This window comes from Lynx canadensis, chromosome C1 (genome assembly GCF_007474595.2).
Source record: "Lynx canadensis isolate LIC74 chromosome C1, mLynCan4.pri.v2, whole genome shotgun sequence".
Lineage (NCBI taxonomy): Eukaryota > Metazoa > Chordata > Mammalia > Carnivora > Felidae > Lynx > Lynx canadensis.
This window is the reverse complement of record NC_044310.1, coordinates 17865090-17878237: the sequence shown is the minus strand read 5'-3', so window position 1 is coordinate 17878237 and position 13148 is coordinate 17865090. Positions and strand designations below refer to the sequence as shown.

General features: G+C 48.0%; 1 protein-coding gene across 2 annotated transcripts in view; it reads left to right on the top strand.

Moving 5' to 3' along the window:
* STPG1 (sperm tail PG-rich repeat containing 1) overlaps positions 1 to 13148 on the top strand; it is a 54922-nt gene that overhangs the window by 22963 nt on the left and 18811 nt on the right. For both annotated transcript variants that reach the window (XM_030324207.1, XM_030324209.1), the window contains 2 exons: positions 5359 to 5460; positions 9897 to 10067. In XM_030324207.1, the coding sequence (XP_030180067.1) occupies positions 5359 to 5460; positions 9897 to 10067 (273 nt within the window). The remainder of the gene's footprint in view (positions 1 to 5358; positions 5461 to 9896; positions 10068 to 13148) is intronic.

Here is a 13148-nt window from a genome sequence, read left to right as displayed (position 1 = left end):
AGTGTCTCGTCCTGAAGCCCACTGGTGGGCCAGGTACGGGCAGACTGCTCCTCCAAGCTGCTGCCAGCCTCCCTGGCTCCCTGTGGACGCCTGGCATGTGGCCGGAAAACCACAGATCTTGACGCCCCCACAGATGAGGGGCCTGAGGGCCGGTGCCGCGCCCTGGGGACAGAGGCCGACTCTCCCGCCGTCCAGGCGGTGCTGTCCTCTTCACTCTGGCCACCTCAACCCGACTAAAAGCTTTCTCGCTTCGATGAAGTCAGCAGGGTCGTTGGACACGTTGTCCTGAGATCTGAAGACCAGAGGCATTTGTGGGGAAAAATTGTTTCCCCAGGAGCCTAACATCTCTGTGTGATTTTGCCGGGGGCTTAACCACAGCACAGGATTCTGGTTCTACCTCAGGCACGTCCTCCTCCTGTTAGATACTTTTTTTTTTTTTTTAAGTTTATTTATTTTGAGAGAGAGAGCACGAGCAAGGGAGGGACAGAAAAAGAGGGAGAGAGAGAATCCCAAGTTCGGTGCAGGGCTCGAACTCACGAACCGCGAGATCATGACCTGAGCTGAAACCAAGAGTCGGAGGCTCAACTGACTGAGCCACCCAGGCGCCCCCCCCTCCCCATTAGATCCTTTTAAGCCCCTCAGCAGACCCCTCAGCAGTTTTCATTCCTCTTGTGTGGCCTTTAGCCAATGATCCAACAGAGACTATGTTTTGTAGGCCAAGAAGCAGTTTGACGAACCGTTGATTTGAAAGTATTAATCGGACAGAATTTATGAAATCAGGACTCGAAAGCTCAGGCTGCGTAGCTGGCTGCAAGCTGTGGGACTCCAAGCTTCCTATAACCCGTGGACATGTCTGGGGTGAGGAGCTCTGTGCCCTGCTCCTCATGACCTCCCTACCCTATCCGAGGGTCAAGCGAGTGGAGATCTTTGTCCCACCCTTGGCACCTGCACAGGCTGCCTTCCGGGACTTTAATCCTTCAGAAGGGCTCTCAAAGTGCGTTTCAGCCAAACGTCACCCAGGTGTGTGTTGGGTGGAGGGATGGGAGCACCTGAGCCAGTCCTCTCTTGCTTAATCCTACTCTCCAGGTCTTTAACCTCCACGGGAAGGTTCGGCTCCATTGCGGCTGGCGTGGGCAATGCAGAGGTAGAAACGAGGACGAGGGTGGCCACGCACCGGCTCTCACCCCTCTGCGTGTATTGACTCATTTAATCCTCACACTTTGGGGCAGGCCGGGGAGACCACAGGTATGACATCCACATAGTTCTCTCAGTGCTCGATAGGCAGCTGGTAGGGCTGAGATCGATAGTTGTCTTCCCTTCTCCCTCCCCACACCCATTTTTGCTTTGCTTATTTTTGCCCTCTGGGGGTGGTCTTGGCCAAGAAACCAAGGCGGCTAAGTTCACCCCAGTTGCAGTCTGGATTCTTATTTCTGGGATCTGCTCTGAGAGGCCTCAACTCACCGAAGCCACGAAAGGTTAGTCATGTGAACTGTCATCCCAGAGGTGAAAGGTCTGACTTTTTATTGCCCGCCCAGAGAGCCATTCACCACTTCTAGCAGTTGCGGGAGAGGGCCTGAAGGCTCTGCATTTGGACATTTCCCTCCGAGGAGCTTAGAAACCTAGCTGGGAGTCATGTGAAGGTAGCGGTGGGCTGGTAGACCAGCTGTCCCCTCCGCGAAGGGGGGAAGTTCCGATTGATAGCATTTGCCAATTTCTGTGGTGTAAATACCCCCACCCGGGGCCGCTAGCAAAACCTCCGACATTCTAACAGTCCCCCTCTGGAGCTGCCACGGGCCAGCTCCAGCAGACTGCTGCCTGGACAGCTCTTCTCAGACATTCCTTCAGAGCAAACAGGCAGCACTCTGTCCCTCCAGGCTAAGAGGTGACAGCCCTCTTCATATTTGGCCTGGCCTCCAACCAGTTTGCAACACAGCAGAATGAAAGCATGAGCTAGGTCCGTCCAGTGGGGTTGCCAGGTCGAGCAAAGAAAAACGCAGGATTTCTAGTTAATGTAGAATTTCAGATCAATGGCGAACAACTATTTTAGTATCACTATGTCCCCCCAAACTGCGGGGGACGTACTTACACTAAGATCGTTTGTAGTTGTCTGAAATTCAAACTCACCTGGGCAGGGTGGGACGGAGTAGCTTTTACTGGGCAACTCTAGCTCCTCAGACACGTAGGTGCCCAGAAAATTGGTGGGAAACTGATGGCGGGCGTCGAGCGTAGCGGTAAACTAGGGGCGAGGGGGGTGCGTCTTCCTCGTTCACTGTTTAAACCTGGAAAAGTCGCGAGTACATGTCCTGCTTCAGCTTTCCCTGGACTTAGGGACTCTCCAAGCTAAGAGGCACCCAAAGAAAGGCGTGTGGCCCATGTCTCTGATTTGCAAATAAGGAAACTGAGGCCCAGAGGGGCGACTTGCTAAAAGTCACTTGGTACGTGTAGCAGCACCGAGACGGGAATTTGCAGATTCAAAACTCAGGGGGATTTTTGTTTTTCTTCTATCCTAGACCTTCTCATTTGAACATTAGTTTGGTTTAATGCTTAAGAGTAGTGGATTCTGGGGGCACCTGGTCGAGTGTCCGACTTCAGCTCAGGTCACGATCTCGCGGTCCGTGGGTTCGAGCCCTGCATCGGGCTCTGTGCTGATGGCTCAGAGCCTGGAGCCTGTTTCAGATTCTGTGTCTCCCTCTCTCTCTGCCCCTCCCCCACTCGCACTCTGTCTCCCTCTGTCTCAAAAATAAATAAACGTTAAAAAAAATTAAAAAAAAAAAGAGTAGTGGATTCTGTATGTTTGGTGGAGATGGGAAAAATGGGTGAAGGGAATGAAAAGGCACAAAATTCCAATCACAAAATAAAAAAGTCACGGGGATGTATCATACAGCATGGCAACTACCATTAATAACACTGTATTGCATATTGGGAAGTTGCTAAGAGAGTAGATCTTAAAAGCTCTGATCACAGGAAAAAAATCCTGTAACTGTATGGTGACAGCTGTTTATTGGACTTACCGGGTGATCACTGTCCAATGTATAAAAATATTGAATCATTACACCGTATACATGAAACTAATAGAATGTTATGTGTCAGTTATCCCTCAATCTATAAAAAAAGAGTTGACTTTGTACTAAGACCCCCTGGGTTCAAAATTTGGGCTCTGACAGTTACTAGCCATGTGACCTTGGGCCTTATCTCTTTTGGTCCTGTCCTTCTGTCTTTAAAATGGGGATTAGGGGCGCCTGGGTGGCGCAGTCGGTTAAGCGCCCGACTTCAGCCAGGTCACGATCTCGCGGTCCGTGAGTTCGAGCCCCGCGTCGGGCTCTGGGCTGATGGCTCAGAGCCTGGAGCCTGTTTCCGATTCTGTGTCTCCCTCTCTCTCTGCCCCTCCCCCGTTCATGCTCTGTCTCTCTCTGTCCCAAAAATAAATAAACGTTGAAAAAAAAAAAATTAAAAAAAAAAAAATAAAATGGGGATTAAATGAGTTACTGCGGGTAACTGGGTGACTCAGGCGGTTAAGCATCCGAGTCTCGATCTCAGGGTCGTGAGTTCAAACCCTGCATTGGGCTCCACGCTCGGTGGAGCCTACTTAAAAAAAATCATAAAGTACTCAGGGGCACCTGGGTGGCTCAGTTGGTTAAGTGTCTGACTCTTGATTTCTGCTCAGGTCATGATGTCACAGTCTTGAGATTGATCCCCTTGTTGGACTCTATGGTGTAGAGCCTGCTTGGGATTCTCTCTCTCCCCCCACTTGCTCTCTCTCTCTCTCTCTCTCACTCTCTCTCATACACTTAAAAAAAATAAATAAAGTGCTCAGAACAGTGCCTGGCACACAGTGAGTGGCCACTCAATAAATAAATGCTAGCCCTACAAACAGCCCCCTAGAAAAATCTCTTCCTTGTTTTCGGTAGCTCCTCGAATCTTCTCCCATGTGCAGGACTCGGCCTAGGGTGCTGGTGCACCTGATTCTGCTGCACGTCTCATGGCCTGCCCCATTCTCCCTGGTGATCAGCCCCCACTCTGCACCCAAGATCACCATCACCTACAAAGTGGGAATCAGTGCCCCTTCACCCACCTGCTTTAAGCGAGGCTCAAAGGATTCCCTGCGTTTAAAATTCAGCACAGAAGAACCTATTAATCTCACTGACTGATGGCCCTATCCCAAATATTAAACCTTAATCACACACTTCTCAGGCCAGACTGGAAAGCCCTGGTGGCCCCTTAAGCTTTCTTTCTGCCCCGAGGAGAGTGGTAGGGATGGTGGAGACAACGAGCCTGGGTGACAGAGGTTGGGGACAGCAAGTCTGCAGTCAGGCTGCCCGGATTTAAATCTGGGCTTCACCATTTACTAAATGTGGACCCAATGCCTCTGGGCCTTCCTTTCGTTAAAATGGGCCTGCTAACACCCCCACTGCAAAGGGTTTGCGTTCATCGTGCCCTTAGCATTGAATTCAGGTACGGCCGTTAGTAGCAGTGGGGTGTTGGATAAATGCATCCCCACGTGCCTCGGTGTCTCCACCTGTAAAATGGGGACAGTAGCCCCTTCCTTGTCAGAGGATTAAATGAAGCAACCTTTGAAAAGCTTGTGGCATCGAGTAGGCACCCGGTAAACTCTCAAGACAACGGAACATCCTTTTCATTTCATGCCACTTGCTTGGCCAACTTCCGTCAGCATATACTTCCCCCTGGTAACTTGCCTGGGAAATGAGCCGAAAGTCCAATTAGCTGCAAAAGCAGAAATGAGCTTAGAAATCAAGCGTTTGTTTATTCCTCTCTCTCATACCTCCGTCGTTTAGCATTTGAGCCTCGTGAGCCTGCCTCCTTTTGTTTGAGAATTAGAAAGGGACTTGTTTGGGAGGAAGGTTGTTTTTGTTTCGTTTTGCTCTGTAAACAGAAACGCTCCCTGCTTTCTCCTCTGAAAGGCTGAGGAGGAAGCTGAGTCAGGTGGGTGCGGTTAACGTGACAGCGGTCATCAGTCCCTCACCTTGGGTTTGGCGGACCCAATCAGCACACGCTGACTCACGCACCAGCCATACTTAGCATCCCGTCTTGTGCTCACTTCTCTAATGGCGTGACAAAACAATAGCCTTCTTCTGGAACGCAGGGCAGCATGGTGGAGGGAGAGAGTCGGGGCTTTGGGGGTCCCAGAACTGGGCTGGAATTCCAACCCCAGCGCTTGGTCACTGAGACAGTGACTGGGCAGGCTAGGAAACGGTAGAGCCGAGCCGTCACCGGGAAAGTGGTGGTGCCATCCTGGAGGGTTACACTGAGGCTTAGCGTGGATGTAATGGATGTAAAGCTCGCAGAAGAGCACAGTGGAAATGAGTGGATCCCAGTGACACCACGTTCTCTCCCTTTCAGGATAATATCCCGGGTCCTGGCTTCTATGATGTCATTCACCAATCTCCGGTGTTCAACAGTGTCTCGCTGTCTAAGAAAGGGACGTGCACTTTTCCCTCTATGGTGAGAACCCCCTCCTTGAGTGAGGCCACTAGTGGGATCAGTAATTTCCTTTGCTCCTTGCATAAACATGTGTTGGTCATCTGGTCCCTTCTCTCCAAATGCCGTGGTTCTAATTAGGAGCATAACTGCCACCTCACGTGTCACGCAAGTAAATTAGAGCCTGTGTCTTTAAGTAATTCCCCTCCCCTGCTAGACGTTGCCAGAGTGGGAAGAGAGGCCAGAGGGAGATTCAGGACCTGATCATCCACCATCAATTCTGTCATCACGGAGTGGACTAAGCAGATGTTTTCCTGAGATTTTTAGGTTCCGGGGAAAAGATCTCACTCTAATATGAGGTTTTACACCGCTTGATCTCATTGGGTTATTCAAGATATTGAGAAATCTGATGGGGGCAGAAAGAAAGCAGGCAGCAGGCCTGAAATGCAGCGATCGTCCTCCCCTCCCTATTTCCCTTCTTTGTGCAATGAGGGTCTTTATGTTGGTGGATGGCTCTAAGAATCAAGGAACTCTATGAAGGGCCAATGTCCCTGAACAGACTTGGGCAGGATTCTCTTGTTCTTTATTCGAATCTTTGTAAATTGGCAAGAAGAATAGATATAGCAAGGGAAAAGGGCCAAACTAGGGTAAGACCGGCTGAGGTAGGAAAGTGAAAAAGAAAGCAAACCCAAACTTGCATCAACAAAACATGTATGCCATCTGTCCCTTTAAATATTAAAATACCTCAAGGAGCACTTGGGTGGCCCAGTCGGTTGAGCATCCGACTTCAGCTCAGGTCACCATCTCGTGGTTCGAGGGTTTGAGCCCCGTGTCGGGCTCTGTGCTGACAGCTCAGAGCCCGGAGCCTGCTTCGGATTCTATGTCTCCCTCTCTCTCTGCCCCTCCCCTGCTTGTGCTCTGTCTCTCCCCCTCTCTCTCTCTCTCAAAAATAAACATTAAAAAAAATTTTTTTTTAATTATCTCTTGAAAAGATGTATTATAATGCCTGACACTGGAATGGATTTAAAAAAAAAAAAAACAAAGAAAACACCACACAAAGGGTCCATTTAAGACACACTGAATGCAGCCACTTACTGGAATTTGAGTTTGGCAGAGGTGAGTACTCAAGGAGCGAGTTGACTTTGGAGCTAGCTCCCCATCAGCAAAGCCCTTGAAGTCACACATGCCCCCAGTGAGCTTACAGAGGAACCACGCCCTGCAAACAAAGAGACCTGAAAGTAATCTGCAACAGAAATGCCACCTCACGAGGCTCTGGCACCGGAGACAAGACTGAAGACCTGATCCTGACTCAGCTGTGGATGCTCGACGTGGCCTCAAGCACGTCACCCTTCTGTGTCCCAGTTGCCTCATAAAAGTGGAGACTCCCTGGAGGCTCTGGGCAAATTGCAATGAGCAAAATACTCTTTGAAACTGGGAGCATTGTAAACATGCTAAATATCATGAGTGTTACCACCTGAGTCACAAACAATAGCTCCTGCAACACCTAGGTTTTCTCTGAGACATTCGTGGCCGGTCAATTCCTCCTGACTAGGCTTTGCGTGCGGTAACTTTCCAAACGACGAGGCTGGGCCGTCTGGAGGAGAAGAGGCCCAAGGGAAGGTCGGAGTGTTACAGAATCGAATCACGCCTGTCGGGTCTTTAAAACATTCAGACCAAACCCAAAAAGAACGCAGGCTGTTGAGTGGTGCCGGCTTCCCCTCCCCGATTTGATGGATATGGGAATTTCTTTTTATAGACATTTGGGTTCCTGGAAGCAGCCGGCAGTGGCTGGGGGAGATCTATTAGGAGATCCCACGTCTCACCTAGCTTTCTGCACGGATACGAATTTCCTGCCTCTGCCCCCCACTTGGTAACTTTCACATCTGTTAGTTACCTCCTCCTTTTCCGGATCTGAAGACTCTGAAGGAATTAAAAGCAGCCCTTGTCAGAGAAAGATCTGCCTGACTGACCCCGGTCTGGCCAGGAGGAGCGAGATTGTAGGTGAGGCTGACCAAAACACTCTGTGGATCTATAAATTCTAGAAACTTCCTGATGGTTGTTGGAACCACTACACCCAACCTTTGGAGGGGACCTGTGCTCTCTCTAAGTCCAAGTAATTTAAAGAGCTTCGTTAGCATATTCTAAATCTTTGTTCCAGAATTATTCATGACACAGCAGTCAGTCTGGTGGGAGGAGACTTCCATGGCCTTTCTGTATTTGCATGGTGGCAGGAGTGGTTCTGGAAGGCCTACTTAAATATAGTTAGGCTTCTTTATTGTAGGACTTCTCAGGGCACTTAATATGGCGGCGGGTATTATGAATCTTCAAAATGAGAAGATGCTGTGAGACCCTCTCAAGTTTATTTGGCTCTGGGACTCTCCCCCTGCTGCTGCGACCGCCAACACTCACTTACCTTATGCACCTCGTGTGCCAAGAAACACTTTGGGAAACAGTGCTTTAGAAAAACGCTCTTGCCTAATCTGTTGAGTGACACAGGATGGAAATGCTACAGACAGTACCACCAGGGAGGGTTTCACCTTCCCACCCTCTTCCTTTGGAGTGAAGAGGAAAGAGGAAAGATGTGCCTAGCCTAGTGGGCAGAGGAGAGAGAGCATAGCGATTCTTCTTGAACTAGAACCTTCCACAGTCATTTATCGGCTGGCCAGCTTGTAAATGAAAACGTGTATTGCTTTATTCCTTGTGACCCATTCCTCTTTAAAATGAGACATCTAGGGGCACCTGGGTGGCTCTGTCGGTTGAGCGTCCGACTTTGGTGCAGGTCATGACCTCACGGTTTGTGAGCTCGAGCCCCACGTAGGACTTGCTGTCAGCGCAGAGTCCACTTTGGATCCTCTGTCTCCCTCTCTCTCTGCCCCTCCCCCACTTGCTCTTTCTCAAAAATAAATAAACATTGGGGCGCCTGGGTGGCTCAGTCGGTTAAGCGTCCGACTTCAGCCAGGTCACGATCTCGCGGTCCGTGGGTTCGAGCCCCGCGTCGGGCTCTGGGCTGATGGCTCGGAGCCTGGAGCCTGCTTCCGATTCTGTGTCTCCCTCTCTCTCTGCCCCTCCCCCGTTCATGCTCTGTGTCTCTCTGTCTCAAAAATAAACATTAAAAAAAATAATAAAAATAAAAAAAATAAACATTAAAAAAAAAAAAAAGAATGAGGTATCTAATCCATACCATATAGTAGGGGCAGACTGCCTGGGTGATAATGTTGGTTCCACTCCTCATCTGATGGAGAAAGTCCAGTCTCCTCATCTGTAGATTCGGGATAATCACAATAACCACTCCCCAGGTTTTTCATGAGGATTAAATGCAACAACCCGTGGAAAGTACTCAGTTAACTATTGCCCAAAACTCAAAGGCAAAGTGCATACAGGGCTGGGGTGACCTTCCTTCTGGGAACATCAGTGAATCCGGATACAGGGGGAGGCCGACTTGGGACTTGAACCCAGGCTCGACTCTGAACAGCTGGGACTCTGGACAAGAACATTCTTGCCCCTGGGAGCACATCCACCCACGTACCATCGGTGGTCCATAGACTGAATGTTGGGACCCACTGCAACCGAGCAAGGGTGAGAAGTTGGTGGGGGTGGGGGTTCGTGCCTTCCCACAGCCTCACCCACTCGCTGTGCTTGTATAGGTAGTGACCCCTATCCCGCTGAGGAAAACCCAGAGCAGTGTTCTCAAGCTTTTAACCATAAAATAATGAGAATTTTTTCGTTTGTTTTATCAGACTCCAATACTTGCCATAGCATCCTAGGGTAAAGTGATGTTATCACCTAGTTTCTATGGCTTTTGCCCCTTTTCATTTGGCAAACATTGATTCTGTTTGTTTTTGTGGTTTGTTTTTTTTTAACTGAGAATAGTTTATTGTGGCTTCCTGGAAGGAGTAGGATCAGTTCTACTGAAACAGAAAGATATTGTAGGGTTTTTTGAAATCAGCCATTAGGTGAGGGATCGGAGGCACAGGTGGACAGCAAGCCCCATGGACCCTTGTGCCTTTAAGACATTAGAAGCAAACTTGTTATTTGAGCAATTCAGATTACTTAATCTTAGAAGTAAGACGTGGGGTTTTACTCAGAAGGAAAGCCTTGGCTGGAGGAAGAAAGTCGAAAGCTTCCCATCATATAAATTACCCAACAGCTGATGAGTCAAGTATAAGTGGCCTGAAATGGGATTGGGTGGCAATGCATTTATGGCAACATTATTTTTGCCAAGTCCCAAATATAAGATGAATAACTTGAGTTAGTTTACAGAAGTTAAAACAGGCCAGAACTCGCATCCTCCAAGAGCAAATCCTCAAAGCCTGAGGTCAGTTTATCGTTGTTACCGGCTAGAGTTTCAGCTTTTACAAACTGCTTTTAGACGTAATGCTGGGCATCGTCCCCTTGACGTCTGTCCTTTGGGGCCCCCAGATTATGTAAGACTGCTGATGCCTTTGGCTTTCCCCTTACAGCGTGCCCGACTGGACACCATCATTTCTAAATACCCTGCAGCTAACGCGTACACTATCCCATCACATTTTGTTTCGAAGAAAGACTTCAGTAATTCCTGTTCCAGCATGTTTCAGTTGCCAAGTTTTGCGAAAGCCCTCAAATCTGAAACTCCTGCACCAAACCATTACAATGTAAGATGTTGGGTATGCTTGTTAAATATGTATCGAATGAATGCTTTACTAAAATAAATGAAGGGGGGGGGACGATGCTTCGGGGGACGACGCTTTGGGAAATATCATTTTAATGCAATTAGTAAATCAGTTAGTATTTGTTGACTGCCCAGTGGGTACATGAAGCTGGGCAAGGCCTTTAGAGAGAATTTGCAGAACCTGGAGAAAGATGTGAGCAACCAGTCCCTGGAAAACACGGTCATCACTCCTGCCCTAGAATCTTTCTGGGGCAGTTTTCTCATCTGTGACAATAGGTATTTACCACCTTACTTTCCACCTGATATTTCCATATCAGAAATTGTTGTTTTTTTTTTTAACAGTAATGCCCTACTATGTAGTCACGGAGGCAGAACGGTATGATTAATGGTTCAGAGATGGAGCCAGGTTCAAATGTCCCCTCTGCCACTTTCTGTGTGGCTCTGGGCAAGTCCCTTCAGCTCTCGGGACTCAGTTTGTTGATCTGTAAAATGGGGACACATGTCCACTTCGTAGTATTAATGCAAATGTTAAATTAGGTCATGGATGCTGAGTGCTTGGCACAGCCCTGGGCGCACAGGGTTCCACTATACATGGAGATCAGCAGAACTGTCTCTGGGGAAGTCACGTCACTTCTTGAGCCTCAGCTGTAAAATGGAATCAATTATACTTGCCCTACGGGGTTATTATAAAAAGCAAATGAGACATCAAGTGTGAGAACATAAGACGTGAATTGTACATAAGGTATTAATATCACTATGCCATGCTGCAAAATGTTTTGGTCTTAGAATACTTCATCTTTAATGTCCTTTTTAAAATATTTATTTATTTTGAGAGAGAGAGAGAGAGAGAGTGAGAGCAAGGGAGGGGCAGAAAGAGAGGGAGAGAGAATTCCTCTCCACTGTCAGCACAGAGCCTGACCAAGGGGCTCCGTCTCACAAATGGTGAGATCATGACCTCAGCGGAAATCGAGAGCCCGATGCTTAACCGACTGAGCCACCCAGGCGCCCCTCCTTTTTCTTTTATGACACTTTCAAGTAGTACTTGTTTTTCTGACTACAAGGCCCCTGCCCACCTTCTGTGAGTGGTCAAATCAATTGTAATGTGCTCAAAGCAATATATGCCTGTGAGGCCAGCACTGTTCAATAGAAATATAATGGGAGCCACATACATCATTTAAATTTTCCCAGTAGCCGCATTGAAAAGTAAAAAGGCATAGGTGAAAAAATTTTAATAGCATATTCTATTTAACTCAGTATATTCAAAACATTATTTCAACATCAAATCAATATAAAATTATTGATTTTAAGTTTTATTTTTATTTTTTATAAATATTAAAAAAATTTTTTTAATGTTTATTTATTTTTGAGACAGAGAGAGACAGAGCATGAATTGGGGAGGGGCAGAGAGAGAGGGAGACATAGAATCTGAAACAGGCTCCAGGCTCTGAGCGGTCAGCACAGAGCCCGACGCGGGGCTCGAACTCACGGACCGCGAGATCATGACCTGAGCTGAAGTCGGACGCTTAACCGACGAGCCACCCAGGCATCCCTGATTATAAATTTTATTATAATTACATATAATTATAAGTAAAAATAATTAATGTTTTACATTCTTTCCATCTAAGTCTTTATAATTCAGTGTGTATTTTATATTTTCAGCACATCTTAATCCAGACCAGCCATGTTTTTGGTGCTGATAGCCAGTGGCTACCCAGTTGGGTGGTATAGCTCTGGACAGTCTTCCCTTGGGTTAATCAGAGCCTGAAAATGATGATGATGATGATGATGATGATGATGCAATCCTTTTCAAGGCCCCTGTGCCATTCTAAGCATTATGGATTCATTCTTATTTAATATTCACAAGAATCCATGAAGTGGGTTATCTTCAATTCACAGAAGAGGAAGCTGGTGCTCGGAGAGGGGAAGGGATTTGCCCAAAGTCACCCCACTCGAAGGGACCATTTGCACATCAGTGAGCACAGGGAGAGGACTGAGGTATACAGCTGGAGGGTGATCAGTCAGCCCTGCTGGGTCTCCCTTCATGGGTTCTGTGGCTCCTCCGTGCCAGACCAGTGATCCAGCTCAGATTCTGGTGGGGGAACTCGAGACAAAACTAGGAAACAGGGAAGCAAAATAATTACACATTGTGGCCAGCTTTGAGAAAGACAAACAGAGCCTGAGGGAGAGAATATGTAGAGAACATAAGGGGTTGGCAGTATCATGTACTTCAGATTGGGTTAGATTGGGTGGTCAGAGAAGGCTCTGAGGCTGACCCGAGGACCGAAGGGAGAGGCAGAGTTGAGGGAACAGCATGTGCAAAGGTCCTGAGACAGCAAGCAGCTTAGCTCTGGGAACTACAAGAAGGTGGCTAGAGTAGAAGGGGAAGCCAGACAGATAGGCAGGGGCCAGTTCACTCAGGACCCTAAAGACCTTGGGAGGGATCTTTAATTTTATTCTCTGTGGGAAGACTTTGGAGGGGGGGCGGTGAGGGGGTGTGAGATGACATCATCTGATGTACTTTTTTAAAAAGCTCCCTCCAGCAGTCATATGGAGAAGGGACCATGGTGTGGGCGAGGAGTGGCTTTTGAAAAACCAGTTAGAAGGCTCTTATACTAACAGGAGAGAGGTCAAGGCCCGGTCCAAGAAAGTGGTAATAAAGGTTCTTGGCCACCGCAAAATGCCTTTGCCATTCCTGAGACAGGTACTTAGTGTTTCACACACCTGCCTCCCCAGCCCACTGGGTGCTCCTTCACTTCACATCTCCGGTGCCCCGTGCAGGGCCTGGCATGCCAAGCACTTGGCGATAAGTGTTTATGACATTGAAGGAATTACCCCCAGTAGCGTAGAGCTGCTCATCTAGAAAAGACCGCTTCCCAAGACAGAGCTCGGACCTTCTGCCAATGGATCCATTTCAAGTGCATGTTTTTTTGTTGATTATGGTTTTAATGTGACTATGAAAAGCATCCATGCTCCTCATAAAACATATTCGAGCATTATAGAAATGCTTGAGCTAGGAAAGTAGAAGTCTCTTGTGATTCCGCTCTCTGAAGCAAACCGCCATTCA